A 13,091-nucleotide genomic window follows, 5' to 3' on the forward strand; every position below is an offset into this window, starting at 1 on the left:
CAAGGTTCAGGCCACGCTTATTGGCCAGGAAGGTGAAGATGTGTGGCAAAGGACCTGCCCCCGTGCGCTCATTGGCCTAGGGTGCCAGAGTCCGCGAAGCGGAAGTCTTGGGGTTCCCGAAAGGTACCGGTGTCTACCCCTTGTCCACCCGTCCGGTACCGGATCCAGGTTAAGGCATCCCGTCCCGCCGCTCAGCAGCGAGGCACGACCCTCGCTTTTCCTGCGCCCTGGCCCACATTCACCAAACAAGAGGGACACACGGAGGCTGCGCTGTGAGGCTTTCTTTTTGTTTAGCTCCCTTTCTGCCACGCGGTCAGCCCCTCTCACCCACCCTGGGTTCTCCCATAGGATCCCAGACTTTCAGAGAAACAGCAGAAGCCAACGGAATTGAAAAATAAAAGTCCTTTATTGTCTTCAGCGCTGTGATAGGGCTGGGACGTTAGGGTGACTCAGGTGCGTCTTCTCCGCACCCGACTGTAGAGGTGGATGGCGATTGTAGAGGAGGATGGCGCCTTTGGCCGAAGGGCAGAGTTGTGCCCACATCTCTGTTTCCTGCAGTCTCTGTACCCTCTGTGAGAAATCAATGAGACCCAGACATTAGGCTTCCCTTTCTCTTGGAGCTGTGTCCGGAGTTGCGGAACCTCAGTACGTCTCTACTGTCCCTGTTCTGGACTTTTCCCTTAGGTAGGAGCTAAGCCTTGTGTCCCTTGGAGATCTCTGCCTCACCCAGGTATCCTCCCGCCTCCCCATCACCAGACCCCTTGAAGGCCTCGGCTCCACACCTGTGTCTCCACAAAGATGATTCCTGTAGATTCGTGGGCCTCAGGTCCCCCATTCATGTAATAACGCCTGACCTCCTCTGAAGTTAGGCTGCATCTGGGCAAGAACATGGGAGTGTCTTGGTTTGTGTCCAGACCTTACAGGAACCCTGAAGAACTCCAGTTTCCTCAAACCCGCTCCTTCCCCACCCACCTCACCCAGGATCCTGCCCCCCAGAGCACTCACTGGACATAGAACTCTGCACTGGCTCTGCCCGCGCTCGTCTCATTGCAAGCGATGCCCAGTAACAGTGGCCGGCTCAGGGTGTGCAGTGGCAGGTTCACCTATGGCAGGGAGTCCCCCCTGTCAGGCTGCCCTCTCAAAGGCCTGTTTTAGTGTTGGTTTGGTGTTCTGCATATTTGTCTTTGTTGAGACAGGGCCTCATGTAGCCCAGGCTACAAAGATGACCCTGAATTTCTGATCCTCTGCCTTCATCTCCTGAGTGCTGGGATTACAGGTATGTGTGTATCACTGTACCTGGATTACATGATACTGAGGATCAAGCCCCAGGCCTTGTACATGCTAAGTCAGTGTTTCTCAACCTGTGGGTCGCAGCCCCTGAGGAAGTTGAATCACCCTTTCACATAGGTCACCTAAGACAATTGGTAAACACAAATATTTATATTATGGTTCCTAACAGTAGCAGAATTACAGTGATGAAGTAGTAATGAAAATAATTTTATGGTTGGGGGTCACCACCACATGAGGAACTGTATTAAGGGTTGCAGTATTAGGAAGGTTGAGAACCACTATGCTAGGCAGTTTACCAGCTCATACCCAATCCTCAATGGCCCGTGACCCTTAGCACTTTTGTTTTGCTAGCCATGTGTCCCATTAAAATATAGGCTCTGGGTACGTTCATTTTACAGATGAGAAATGGGACAAATTGTCCAGGGAAGTACTTTGTTTGTTTGTTTGTTTGTTTTTTCGAGACAGGGTTTCTCTGTGTAGCTTTGGAGCCTGTCCTAGAACAGGCTGGTCTCGAACTCACAGAGATCCACCTGCCTCTGCCTCCCAAGTGCTGGGATTAAAGGCATGCGCCACCACCCAGCCCCAGAGACGTTTTACTCAAGTGAAGTTGAGACTCACATTTTTTCAGCAAATATAGGAACAGACTAGACTAGACATTTTTCTCTGTTTCTACTGTAGGAAAGACTCTGAGGACCAAAGAATCATGGCCACGGCATTAAGGCCATGTTCTTTCTCAGTGCCAGCTAGGCTCATGCAGACCCTTACTCCAGCCCAGGCCTGCGAATTTCTAGCAAATTCTACCCCTTCATTCATGCCCATCATATCTGGGGCCCCTGTCACTCACCTCATCACAGATCTCCTGTAGGACACTGGAGAAGAGTTCCCGTACCACCAGTTCCCCAGGGAGGTTCTTGTGCTGAGGGCTACCACCAGGGCACAGGGTCTGTGAAAAATTTAGGCTCAGCCTTCATCTATACCAATTCCAACACTGCTTTTCCTCTTGTCCATGAAGACCTAGGGCAGATTCAGTGTGGGAGTCTTGGCAATCCCCTAACCCAGGCCCTCCTATTCCAAATAAGCAGTCAGAAGTCTAGCTAGGAAGGATTACATGGATTGGGTGAGAAGTGACATCTCCTCCCCTTCAGTCTCTCCTCCCATGTTCCCTAGCTTCCATAGGACTATTTCAGCTTAGATCTATAGCTGGGTGTCCTGAACGGCAGTGAGCACCCTGTCTCCTCTCAGTAGTGGTAAGAGTCATGGGCTATGCTCCTCTAGACCCACAGTTTCTCCTGGACAGCCCTCAAGCAGGGCATGCAGCATGGGAGGCTGCAGGCTACAAAACGCCAGTCCGCTTTTCCCTTTAAGAGAAAATGAAACCAGAACTAGGAGCTTGGACTTTGCGCCCTTATATTCAGTCATTTTACCTGAGGTTCAGGGTGCCCACCAGGCACGTCCACCAGCCCAGGTGCCTCGGCCACCTGCTGAGAGCGGCGCAGGAAGACAAGAAAGTCATCAGCTGTGACCAATGCGGCACCCACCCCCAGTGGGTCTGCCAGATAGGCTTGCTTGTCACCCCAATCTGTAGCTCCCTGCTTCCGCAGCCAGGAGGCGGAGCTGGACCAGTTGGTGCCCAGGAAGTCCCGGTAGGAAGTTAGACCCAGCTGCAGGAGCAGCTGTGGTCCAGGTGAGCTGGATGCCAGCTTGGCTGAGTGAAGGCGGAACTTGGGAGCATCAAAGATCCAGGGTTGGGTCTGTAGCCGGCTCTCCCAGATGGCAGTAATGGTCTTGTCTCCTCCAGGCAGTGGACGACGATCATGAGCTGGGCTTAGCTCTACTGCTACTTGCTCCTGGGACAGTCCCCCAAGAGGGCAAAGCAGCAGGAGGGACACCTCAGGGTCCATGGTTTGACAGGGACGTTCTGGGGAAAGACACCGATGGTTATCCTGTAACTCTAGGAAACGAGCTGAGCCTCTCTTCCACAGAACTGCTGAGAGTGACCCAACTCTTCTGCAGATACCTGACTTGCTTGGGCAGCGAGTATCCTCCCAGCAATGAGCCTAGCAAGCGCCAACGCTCCAGCTGCCCCGAACTCCTAAAACCTTTGGTCATCCCTACCACCCAGCAGCTACAATGCTCATGGCCCCCAAACCAGGACTCCTACATCCAACCTGAATAAGCTGAATCTACACCCAGGGTCTGGAAGCGGGCTCTCGGAATTCACCGGCTTGGCCCCCAAGCTCCACCTCTTTCCCCTCAAGCGGAAGTGCCCGCCCCTTTCCTTTTCGGCTTCCCATTGGCCAGTCCATGTCATGCGACCCTCCGCAGCTGAGCGCTTCTGATCCGGCTCACCTTGGCGTCTGTCTGCACTCCAGTCCGGAGACCAGGACGGCAGATCCGCCCTCCGATTCCGGAGAGCGGGGTTCGATCCTGATCCCTCGGGCCACGTGGCTGTCATTGTGACCCTGGGCAAGTCTCATCAGCTGGGCCTCAAATCTTGTATGGACCAGAGGTTCCAGGATGGGATGAGCAATGTGGTTCTCTCATCCTGAGCCTTTGTGACTTTATGGGCAGAGTGACCACAGGTCGGTGTTCTCTACAGGTCTTAGTCATGAACGCCCCTGGAGGAAGGAGGCAGGAAGGTAGAAGGGCCCATAGACCTCGGGAACAGGTGTGCACTTTTCCACCGTCACGGTAGCTGAACAGGGCAGGGGACCCTCTGAGCCTTGGCTTCTTGGTGGGAAGACTGCAGGACCAATGGTCCCAGAGACCACTGGAGATGTCCTGGTCTACCTTTGTAGTAGGCCTCAGGGCTAGTTACTGAAACCCAGAAATCCACCACGGGACTCTTTCAGGACCGAGACGTGCAGCTGTCTAAGGCTCTGTCCTATGTCCTACGCCACGGAGCCTTGAAGCTGGGACTTCCCATGCGAGCTGGTAAGTGAGCACTGTGGAGGACGGGAGGAAAAGAAGGAGCCCAGAGAGCAACTGGAACCTCGCCTCCTCAACTCTTAACACTGCTCCAGTAGGAACACAGAATACGCAGGCTCTCCCAATGTACAGGAGAAACCAGGTCCAGAACCCCTTCCATGGCCTCTGGAAGAGAAGCCCCTGCCTAGGCTGGGCCTCATGATGTGTTTTTCAGCCAAGTGGCCCTATACGGGCAGTGGGGCATACTGAAGCAACTGATGTTCATTGCATGGCCACTCTGGGTCAACTACTTAGTGCTTACTATGTTACTCTAAAGCAGATATATTTTCTTTTAGTGTTTTTTTGTTTTAAATTTTATATGTGTATGAATGTTTTGCCTGTATGCATGTATGTCTGCACATGCATATCTGGTGCTTGTGGAGGCCAGAAGAGGGCATTGGACCCCCTGGAACTGGAGTTCAGATGGTTGGGAGCTGCCGTGTGAGTGCTGGGAATCAGACTTCCTTTGGAAGAACAGCCAGTCCTCTTAAGAACAAAGGGTCATGTAACCTAAGCTAGCCTCAAAATGCCTTGAATGTTTGATTCTTTTGTCAGTATCTCCCAAGTGCTGGGCTTATAGGTGTGTACCACTATGCCCACCATGAAGCTGATCGCCTTCCTCTGTAAGTTAAGAAAACAGAGACTTCGGAGAGAAGAAGTGTGTCTCCTTAGCAGAGTGCTTGCCCAGCAGGTGCAAGGCTCTGTTTCATCCCAACACCGAAAAAACAAAATGAGGCCCCAAAAGGGAAGCCTTCCTGCAGATCACACAATGGGAGGTCATGTGACCTCCCAGGCCTAGCTTTTGCTCCAGCTGCCTGTGGCTCCCCTGTTAACCACAGCCCTGGCTCCTGAGCACACCCCCACCCTGCAGATGGCTTTGTACCCCTGCGATCCCTTCTGCAGCTGCCCCAGTTCCACAGCTTCTCAATTGAGGATGTGCAGCGGGTGGTGGATACCAATGGAAAGCAGCGGTTTGCCCTGCAGCCAGGCGAGCCCAGCACTGGCCCTCTCATCAGGGCCAATCAGGGCCACTCCCTACAAGTGGGTGCCAAGGGGCAAGTGGGAGGGGGCAGGTGGGACCCCGGTTGATGAAGGTCTCACTGCTGTCCATTCTCACACTCATTCCCAGGTACCTGAGTTGGAGCTGATGCCCCTGGAGACACCACAAGCCCTGCCTTTGATGCTAGTCCACGGCACATTCTGGAAGCATTGGCCATCTATTCTACTGAAGGGCTTGTCATGCCAAGGAAGGGCGCACATCCACTTGGCCTCAGGATTGCCTGGGGACCCTGGTGTCATCAGTGGTCAGTGTCACCTTCACCAATCCCTCCTCCCAGGTCCCCCACCAAAGGTCACAACTTCCTTTGTGTGAGACTGCTACCCAGACTTGCATGGAGCAATCTATCCCTACCCCACCCCAGAGCCCCATTCTGCCCAAATGCCCCAGGCTCCAGTCTAGATGTCCCTGCAGGCATGCGCCCAAATTGTGATGTGGCGGTGTTCATCGATGGACCCCTAGCCTTGGCAGGTAAGTGTAAACTCTCCTGCAACTCTCCCAAATCTGTCAGAGAGGGGCACTGGTCACATCCCTAGCTCTGTGAGCAGATGGAATCCCCTTCTTCCGCTCTGCCAATGGCGTAATCCTGACTCCAGGGGATGCTGAAGGCTTCCTGCTTCCCAAGTACTTCAAGGAGGCCCTGCAGCTGCGGCCTACCCGTGAGTGCCAGACTGCTGCCTACCCTGCGTCCTGAAGCCTGTGCCCTTCTGCCCTCTCATACGCTGATTTAGGTGTTCCTTTCTTAGCAACTGTTGTGTCTACCTCAGGAAAGCCTCTCCCCTTGGCTGGTGATAAGGAAACAGAGCATCAGAGTGGCCCCAAGCACAGCTCCAGAGGAGGAAGAAGAAAGATCCAACAATAAAATATTTATTTATTAAAAAGCAAAACAAAACGACTCTGAAAACAGTCACAGAAAGAAAGTCCAGTTTGAAAGAAGGATTCCTTGTTCCTTATCCATAGCTGGACCTCCTCACGTGCTTCGGGAATACATATAGGAATGTGAGCTCCTGCCAACAGGGCAAGAGGAGGGGCACTGTGTGGCTCAGAGTCTACCATCCCTAGGCTGGGTGGTGGCAGTGTCTGCCCCAGCCAAGGGCCTTGGCCTGCCGGCAACAGCAGCTGAAGATGCCCAGCATGGTGTGTGTGTGTGGAGTGGTGGAGCAGTGAGTTCAGGTGCATGCGGGCTTGTGAGGGTCCCTGGAGGCGCTAAGTGGAGCAGGCCTGGCTGCCCTCAGAAGGCCTCATGGCCACCCGTAAGCTGCAGGAATAGGTCCTCGTCCAGCTCCTCCCCGCGAGCCCGCTCTCTAGTAGACAGGAAAATGTAGCCCCCGATGTACTCGTGCACGATACGGCAGCTGGCAGACACACAGCTGAAGGCCACGTTGATGTGCTCGTCAAACTCAATGGCCACCTGTGGGCGGGTGGTCACAGGTCCAGTGGGCAGGGGCAGCAAGCGGCAACTTCTGCTCTGCCCTAGTTGGGTCTGCTCTAGCCGCCTGGCTCTGGCCCTGCCCTCCCTTGGGGCTTACCTGCCGAATGTCCCAGTTGACGTTCCACTGACGCATGTTGCTGAAGCGCCAAGTCTTGACCACATCGCCCACGGCCAGGTCAATGCGGATCAGTCGGTTGTTGGCAATGCCCAAGATCTCATCTTTCCTGCTGCCCTTGAACCTTATTCCCAGGGTGGAGAAATGTGAGTGACAGATACACCGCGTCTGGCCCTGGAGCCTACCCCGTGTGTACACTGCCCCAGAGCCCTCAGTGTAGCGTGCAGCCTCATCCGCCCCAGTTTCTCCTAGCCTTAAGCTCCTACTCTGGAAAATGGGATTATTCAAGGACTCAGGTTAGCCAGGTGTGGTGCAGCATGTCTGCCATCCCAGCAAGGGGGCTGAGGCAGGAATTCAATTAAGATTGGCATGTGGTGAATGAAAAAACAGTGTGTGTGTACACATGCACGCACATGTGTGGGTAGGGGATGAAGGAGGTGGGGGGGGGACTGAGAAGATGCTTCAGTCAGTAAAATACCTGCCTTGCAAGTATGAAGACCTGAGGTTGGTCCCCAGGACTGGTAGTGCATGCTTGTGGTCCCTCGGACAACACAGACAGGCTGGGGGAGGTTGCTCAGTGGATAAAGCTCTTGCCACACATGCGTGAGAACACAGACCCCTTGTAAATCTAATGCATCTGCAGTGTGCCTACAGCAAATTAGGCAGAGGTGGGAAAGTCTCTGGACAGTCTGAGACCAACTAGCCTGGAACACACAGTGATGAGTAAGACCTCTTGTCTCAGCAAGGTGGACAGTAAAGATGGACCGAGAGGCTCTTCTCTGAGCCCTGTGTAACGACCACAGCATGTGTACGGACACACACAGAGATTTAAAATGAAAACATTAAGAAAAATAGGGTTATCAGGCTTGTGTGACTACCGTTTTTACACATTAAACCATTCCTAAACCCACATTTATTTATTTAAGAGTGTCACTTTGGCTGGGTGGTGGTGGCACACACCTTTAATCTTTTAGTTCAAAGCTACAGAGAAACCCTGTCTCAAAAAACCAAAAAAGAAAAAATAGGGCCAGCAAGAGGGTTCAGCCCCCTTGAAGCCTGATGACCTGAGTTTATCCCCAGGACCCACATGGTGGAAGGAGAGAACAGGTTCCTGTAAACTGTTCTCTGACCTCCACATATATACATGCACAAAATAAATAAGTTGAAAATGTAAGATAGAGGGGCTGGAGAGATGGTTCAGCTGCTAACACTTGCAGCACTTGCAGAAAACCCAGGTTTGGTTCCCAGTACCCACATAGAGGCCCCATAACTCCAGTTCCAGGGGATCTGGTGCCTCTGCTGGCCTCTGTGGGCACTGAGCACTGTATGCAGTACATGTATACATATACATATTCATGCATGAAAAACTAAATCTTTTTTCTTTTTTTTTTTTTTCTTTTTCCATGTGGTACTGGCTATCCTGGAACTCACTCTGTAGACCAGGCTGGCCTAGAACTCAGAGATCTGCCTGCCTTTACCGCCTGAGTGCTGAGATTAAAGGCGTGTGCCACTACTGACCTGGAAAAAATACTTAAATCTTTAAAAATGTAAAGTACTCAGGAAGCAGAGGCAGGTGGATCTCCGTGAGTTTGAGGTCAGCCTTGTTTACAGAGCAAGTTACAGGACAGCCAGGGCTACACAAGAAAACCCTGCCTTGAAAACACCCCGCACCTCCGCAAAAAAAGTAAAAATAAACAAGATAAGCAGCACCTGAGGAACAACACCTGAGGTCACCCCCACATACACACCAATGCATACAAGGTGCAGGCATCATAATATCATTTGGCAACATTAGGAGTAGTTCATGCCTCTAAGTAATGATCACGTTTCTTGTTTTGTTTTGTTTTGTTTTCGAGACAAGGGTTTTCTGTAGCTTTGGAGCCTGTCCTGGAACTAGCTCTTATAGACCAGGTTGGCCTTGAACTTACAGAGATCTGCCCACCTCTGCCTCCCGAGTGCTGGGATTAAAGGCGTGCGCCACCACTGCCAAGTAATGATCTTGTGAGTACCATCATCAACCACATATCATTCATCTCTCTGCAGACTTGGGAATGAGTTCTCAGGGTTCCCCCTGTAACACCAGGAGTAGCTGGCTGAATTCTCAGGGTTCCCTTATAACACCAGGGACAGCTGGCTGAGTTCTCAGGGTTCCCCCTATAACACCAGGGACAGCTGGCAAGGCCCAGAGAGGGAAACATCTGTCACAGCTGGGACATGCACTGGGTCTTCCGCTTATCTGCACGAGTTCTGTCTCTTGGATATCTGTGACGGTGCACACTGGGGAATACACAGAACCCCAGGGAGAGGTACCACAGAGAACAGGGAGAAAGCGATATGGTTGTGTGTCTGGGACCCATGTGGGATGTAAGCACAGAACAGCTGGTAGCAAGTGAGGGCAGAGACAGTGCTTTGCAGGGCTGGAATCCTACCTGACCATCACATAGGAGATGCCGAAGTCGGGCAGCGATTGCCAGGACTGGATGAAGCGCAGCTGGGCCTCAATCAGTGAGAGCTGGGCCACATTTTGGTGAGCTTCCAGGATCCGTGGGGTGAGCTGAGGGGCCATAATGGTAAGGGATTCTTAGGGCCTCCTCTTATCTAAAGTCCCTAGGATTCCCCCCACCTCCCTGCCTGCTCCATTGAGGGCACAGCACACTGAACATGGAACAGGGGAAGGCAGCCATTGTGGTACCAAGGCACATGTGACTGAATCGGGCCCTACAGTAGACCTGGAACCCTTCCATAGAGGTGTCTGGGACACAGCAAAAGGAAGAAGTGAGCACAGGGGTTCCCTAGGGAAGAGGGTTCCGTTGGAGGTCCAGGGATCAAGGGTGACGAGATAAACACTGTGGTGGTTCCCACACACCCACACCCACTTCCTCTGATACCTGCTTGGCCTTGAACTTTCGCTGGAAACGGGGAGCCACCAGGCCATAGGGGTTAAGGCCCTCCGCAGAGGCTTCAGGGCCCTGGGGGGTCCCTGAGCCTCCGCTGCCACCACCGGTCCGCTGCAGGCTAAGGAAGGCCAGAATGGCTTGCACCTCACTGGCATAGCTGCTGTCTGCCATAGTACGGCCCTTGGAGGCCAGTCGGCAGGCAGCCATCCACTGAGCATACTGCTGTTCCTGGAGCGGACAGAGAGGGTGGTAAGTAAGCACTGGCCACACTCTTACCCTGAATGCCAATGCAGCCCTGCCCCTTGCTCCTCCCACTCCTGTCCCCCTTCGGTCCAGTCTGCTCACATCCTGGCAGCGCAGGTAGATCTCACTCATGCCCTCCGGTGAGGGCACCAGGAGTTTGATACAGAACTTCTGGCCAGAGACATTGACATCAGGGACCACCTCGCAGCCTGCAAGGAGAAGGAGGTGGCTAAGAGGTCCCCGTAAGAAAGCCAGCCCCACCACCCACAGCTGCCTCAGGGCAGATGGTATCCTAGGCCCCTAGGAGGAAAGGGCTGAGAGCTTTGCTGCCAGTGTTCCCTCACCCTTGAGATTCAGCTGCTGGATAGGGTCCCCAGGTGATTCGTCCTGGCTCTTGTAGTAGGAGAGGGTGGTGTCCTTGAAAACCACCCAGTGCTGGCGGTAGCCCTTCAGGGTCAGCTTCCGGGGCCTGGAGGGAGTAGGAAATTGTGAACCATGGCCTCCCTGCCTTCTCTTTCCTCCCCTCTCTCCCCACACTTAACCTGAAGATTCGGAGGTGGTCCTTGAGTTCCGGGATGGTGGTAAGGCTATCCTAGGGGAGAGAGAAGGAAGAGGGAACCTTGGGTCCCCTACCTGGCCTTGGCCCTGACCCCAGCCTCATTCCCAGCCCAAGCCCCTCCTCACCAGCATGTCTGAGTGTGCTGACCCCTTCAGCTTCACCTCCAGGTTGTTCAGGGCTGCATCCAGGTCATCCAACCCCAGGTCCCCAGAGGCCGGCTCCCCCACATCCCCACTCAGGGACAATTTGTTGATGTGGTACTAGGGACATAGAGTCAGTTAGAGCTGAGTCTGAGGCCCATCTGCCCCCAATGCTGGTTTTCACTGGACTCCCTTCTGGAAGGCCTTTTACCCTGTAGCCCAGCACCCTGGGGTCCCAGGCACCTGCAGGGCAGCGAACACCATCATCTCCTCTTCAGTGCAGTCAATCTCCTCTGTCAGCAAGTCCCAACGGGCTTGTTCATACAGCTGGGTCAGCCGGACGGGGTCTGTCTGGAGCAGCGGGAGGTCAGGGAGCTCAGCTAGTCAGATGGCGCCTGTCCTGGATACTCAGGCTAGGCTCAGCATGGACAGCAAGTCCCCAGCTCTACCCTGCTGGCCTGCACACCCCATGCTACAGGCTAGCCTCCTGCTGAGGCAAGCGAGGAGGAAGACAGCCCCAGAATAGAAGGAAGATAGCATCCCCTGGGGTAGATCCCTCAAGCCATCAGGAGAGTACAGGCCACAGGAAAGAACTCCAGGAAGGCTTCCCGGAGGTAGAGACCTACAGAGCAGAGGCCCATGGGGTGACAGCGGACCACTAAAGGAAAGAAGTGAAAGTTCTCTAGAGTCAAGAACAGAGAGGGCCTCCCAGGGACCCACGGAAATGCACACTCTGAGACCCACCAGACCTGAGAGGAAGGGCATCAAAAAGGCAAGGAGAGGAGAGGCAGCCTTGACTGAGTAAAGCCCTGGGTTCCATTCCCAGTGCTGCATGAAACTGAGCTTAGTGGTGAAACTGAGCTTAGTGGTGGCTTCCCAGCACTTTGGAAGGGGAAGCAGGAGGGCCGGGAGTTCAAGACCAACTGTGACTGAGATCAGGCTGGGCCACATAAGACTGTCACACACACACACACACACACACACACACACACACACACACACACACACACACACGGCAGAACAGAATGGCTTATCAAACCGTCAAGAGAATTAAAAGGCAGACTGTCAAGCAGAGAAGTGGACTCAGGAGCCAGCCCTCTGACAGATACTCTTATCTAGAGTGTGTACAGCACACCACAAACCAGCTTAGGGCAGGAACTGCCCAAAATATGAAGAGATACGGCACTGGAGAGTGGTTAATAGCTAAACAGAACTGGAGTCCCTTAGTCACTAGGGAATGTGGGTCACAGAAGAGTCGGTCTACTGGTTATCTGGGGGGGGGGTGTTAGGGACAGAAAACTCAAATGGGCACTAGAGAATATTCTGGAACAGCAAAAATATTTTAAAACTGGATGCAGCAGGGTTGGAGAGATGCCGATAAAGAACACTGACTGCTCTTCCAGAGAACCTAGGTTCAATTCCCAGTATCCACATGGCAACTCATACCTGTCTGAACTCCAGTTCTAGGGGATCTGGTGCCTTCACGTAGGCATCCACACAGGCAAAACAACAATGAACATAAAATAAAATAAACTGAAAAAAACCTGGAGGTGGTGGGGTGGCTGTACAACCACCATGCCCGATGGCCAAAAACAAACTGCTAAGGCTGGGGGTTCTTTCAGCGGAAGCCACATCTCAGTGATGCTATGGGACAATCTTCTGGCATAGTAGTAGCTGTATCATAAAAGCAGCAAGTAGTAAATGCCACTGAGGTTGGAGCAACTGAACTGTCTGTCACTTGCTGTTCACGGGGAGGTCCTACTTGAGGTGCCCTGTATGCCCTATGCCCCACCTCTTCCTCCTCCGAATCTGTGCACACAGTGTTTCAAATTACACATTCAGCTTCAGATCTGGGGCTCCAAATCCTGATTCAACCAACACAAACTGATGGTATTTGGGAGGGGACCGGCTCTAGTGGGGTGTGGTGGCTCATCCCTGTAATCCCATAATTTGGGAAGTTAAGGCAAAAGGATTATCATAAATTCCAGACCAGTTTGAGCTACACAGTGAATTCTGTTTATTTTTTGATGGTTTTTTTTGTTTTATTTTGTTTTGTTTTTGTTTCTTCTTGAGACAGGGTTTCTCTGTGTAGCCCTGTCTGTCTTGGAACTTGCTCTGTAGACCAGGCTGACCACAAACTCAGAGATCCACCTGTCTTTGCCTCCTCAGTGCTAGGACTAAAAGTGGGCACCACCATCACCTGGCTTTACACAACAGATTCTAGAAAAGCCTGGCGTACAAAGTGAGACCATATGTTTTTGTTGTTATATTTGAGACAGGGTCTCTCTACATAGCCCTGTCTGGCCTGGAACTCACTATGCAGACCAGGCTGGCCTAGAACTCAGAGATCCTCCTGTCTCTGCCTCCTAAATGCTTGCCACACCATGTGGT

The 13,091-nt window shown here is 52.9% G+C and overlaps 3 protein-coding genes across 9 annotated transcripts in view; 1 reads left to right on the forward strand and 2 right to left on the reverse strand.

Annotated features, from left to right (window-relative positions):
- Positions 1-387: 387 nt before the first annotated feature.
- Nudt22 (nudix hydrolase 22) lies at positions 388-3,527 on the reverse strand. 2 transcript variants are annotated; one of them, XM_005351860.3, is made up of 6 exons: positions 3,459-3,527; positions 2,715-3,208; positions 2,135-2,233; positions 1,006-1,103; positions 783-876; positions 388-570 (listed from the first exon to the last, which is right to left on the reverse strand). In XM_005351860.3, exons 2-6 carry the CDS (start codon positions 3,189-3,191, stop codon positions 415-417), a joined length of 924 nt encoding a protein of 307 aa, XP_005351917.1. In that variant the 5' UTR covers positions 3,192-3,208; positions 3,459-3,527; the 3' UTR covers positions 388-414. The 2 variants fall into 2 exon arrangements, with proteins under 2 accessions (XP_005351917.1, XP_026637331.1); XM_026781530.1 differs by lacking the exon at positions 3,459-3,527 and adding an exon at positions 3,308-3,345.
- A 156-nt stretch (positions 3,528-3,683) lies between these two features.
- Positions 3,684-6,533, forward strand: Trpt1 (tRNA phosphotransferase 1). Of its 6 annotated transcripts, none has more exons than XM_026781532.1 (8): positions 3,684-3,756; positions 3,890-3,958; positions 4,143-4,224; positions 5,129-5,298; positions 5,387-5,561; positions 5,729-5,785; positions 5,863-5,973; positions 6,061-6,532. In XM_026781532.1, exons 2-8 carry the CDS (start codon positions 3,899-3,901, stop codon positions 6,174-6,176), a joined length of 771 nt encoding a protein of 256 aa, XP_026637333.1. In that variant the 5' UTR covers positions 3,684-3,756; positions 3,890-3,898; the 3' UTR covers positions 6,177-6,532. The 6 variants fall into 6 exon arrangements, with proteins under 6 accessions (XP_026637333.1, XP_026637334.1, XP_026637335.1 ...); XM_026781533.1 differs by having other exon boundaries at positions 3,714-3,786; positions 6,061-6,533; XM_026781534.1 differs by having other exon boundaries at positions 3,751-3,958; positions 5,911-5,973; positions 6,061-6,533.
- A 1-nt stretch (position 6,534) lies between these two features.
- The window catches only part of Fermt3 (fermitin family member 3), a 16,944-nt gene continuing 10,387 nt past the window's right edge, over positions 6,535-13,091 (reverse strand). Inside the window, exons 8-16 of the mRNA XM_026781529.1 lie at positions 10,944-11,051; positions 10,686-10,820; positions 10,544-10,593; positions 10,346-10,470; positions 10,104-10,210; positions 9,750-9,986; positions 9,291-9,415; positions 6,844-6,985; positions 6,535-6,725 (exon numbers count right to left, since the gene is read on the reverse strand). Of these exons, the coding sequence (XP_026637330.1) occupies positions 6,546-6,725; positions 6,844-6,985; positions 9,291-9,415; positions 9,750-9,986; positions 10,104-10,210; positions 10,346-10,470; positions 10,544-10,593; positions 10,686-10,820; positions 10,944-11,051 (1,209 nt within the window). The 3' untranslated portion in view covers positions 6,535-6,545. The remainder of the gene's footprint in view (positions 6,726-6,843; positions 6,986-9,290; positions 9,416-9,749; positions 9,987-10,103; positions 10,211-10,345; positions 10,471-10,543; positions 10,594-10,685; positions 10,821-10,943; positions 11,052-13,091) is intronic.

The sequence above is a fragment of the Microtus ochrogaster genome, chromosome 8 (genome assembly GCF_000317375.1).
Source record: "Microtus ochrogaster isolate Prairie Vole_2 chromosome 8, MicOch1.0, whole genome shotgun sequence".
Taxonomy (NCBI): domain Eukaryota; kingdom Metazoa; phylum Chordata; class Mammalia; order Rodentia; family Cricetidae; genus Microtus; species Microtus ochrogaster.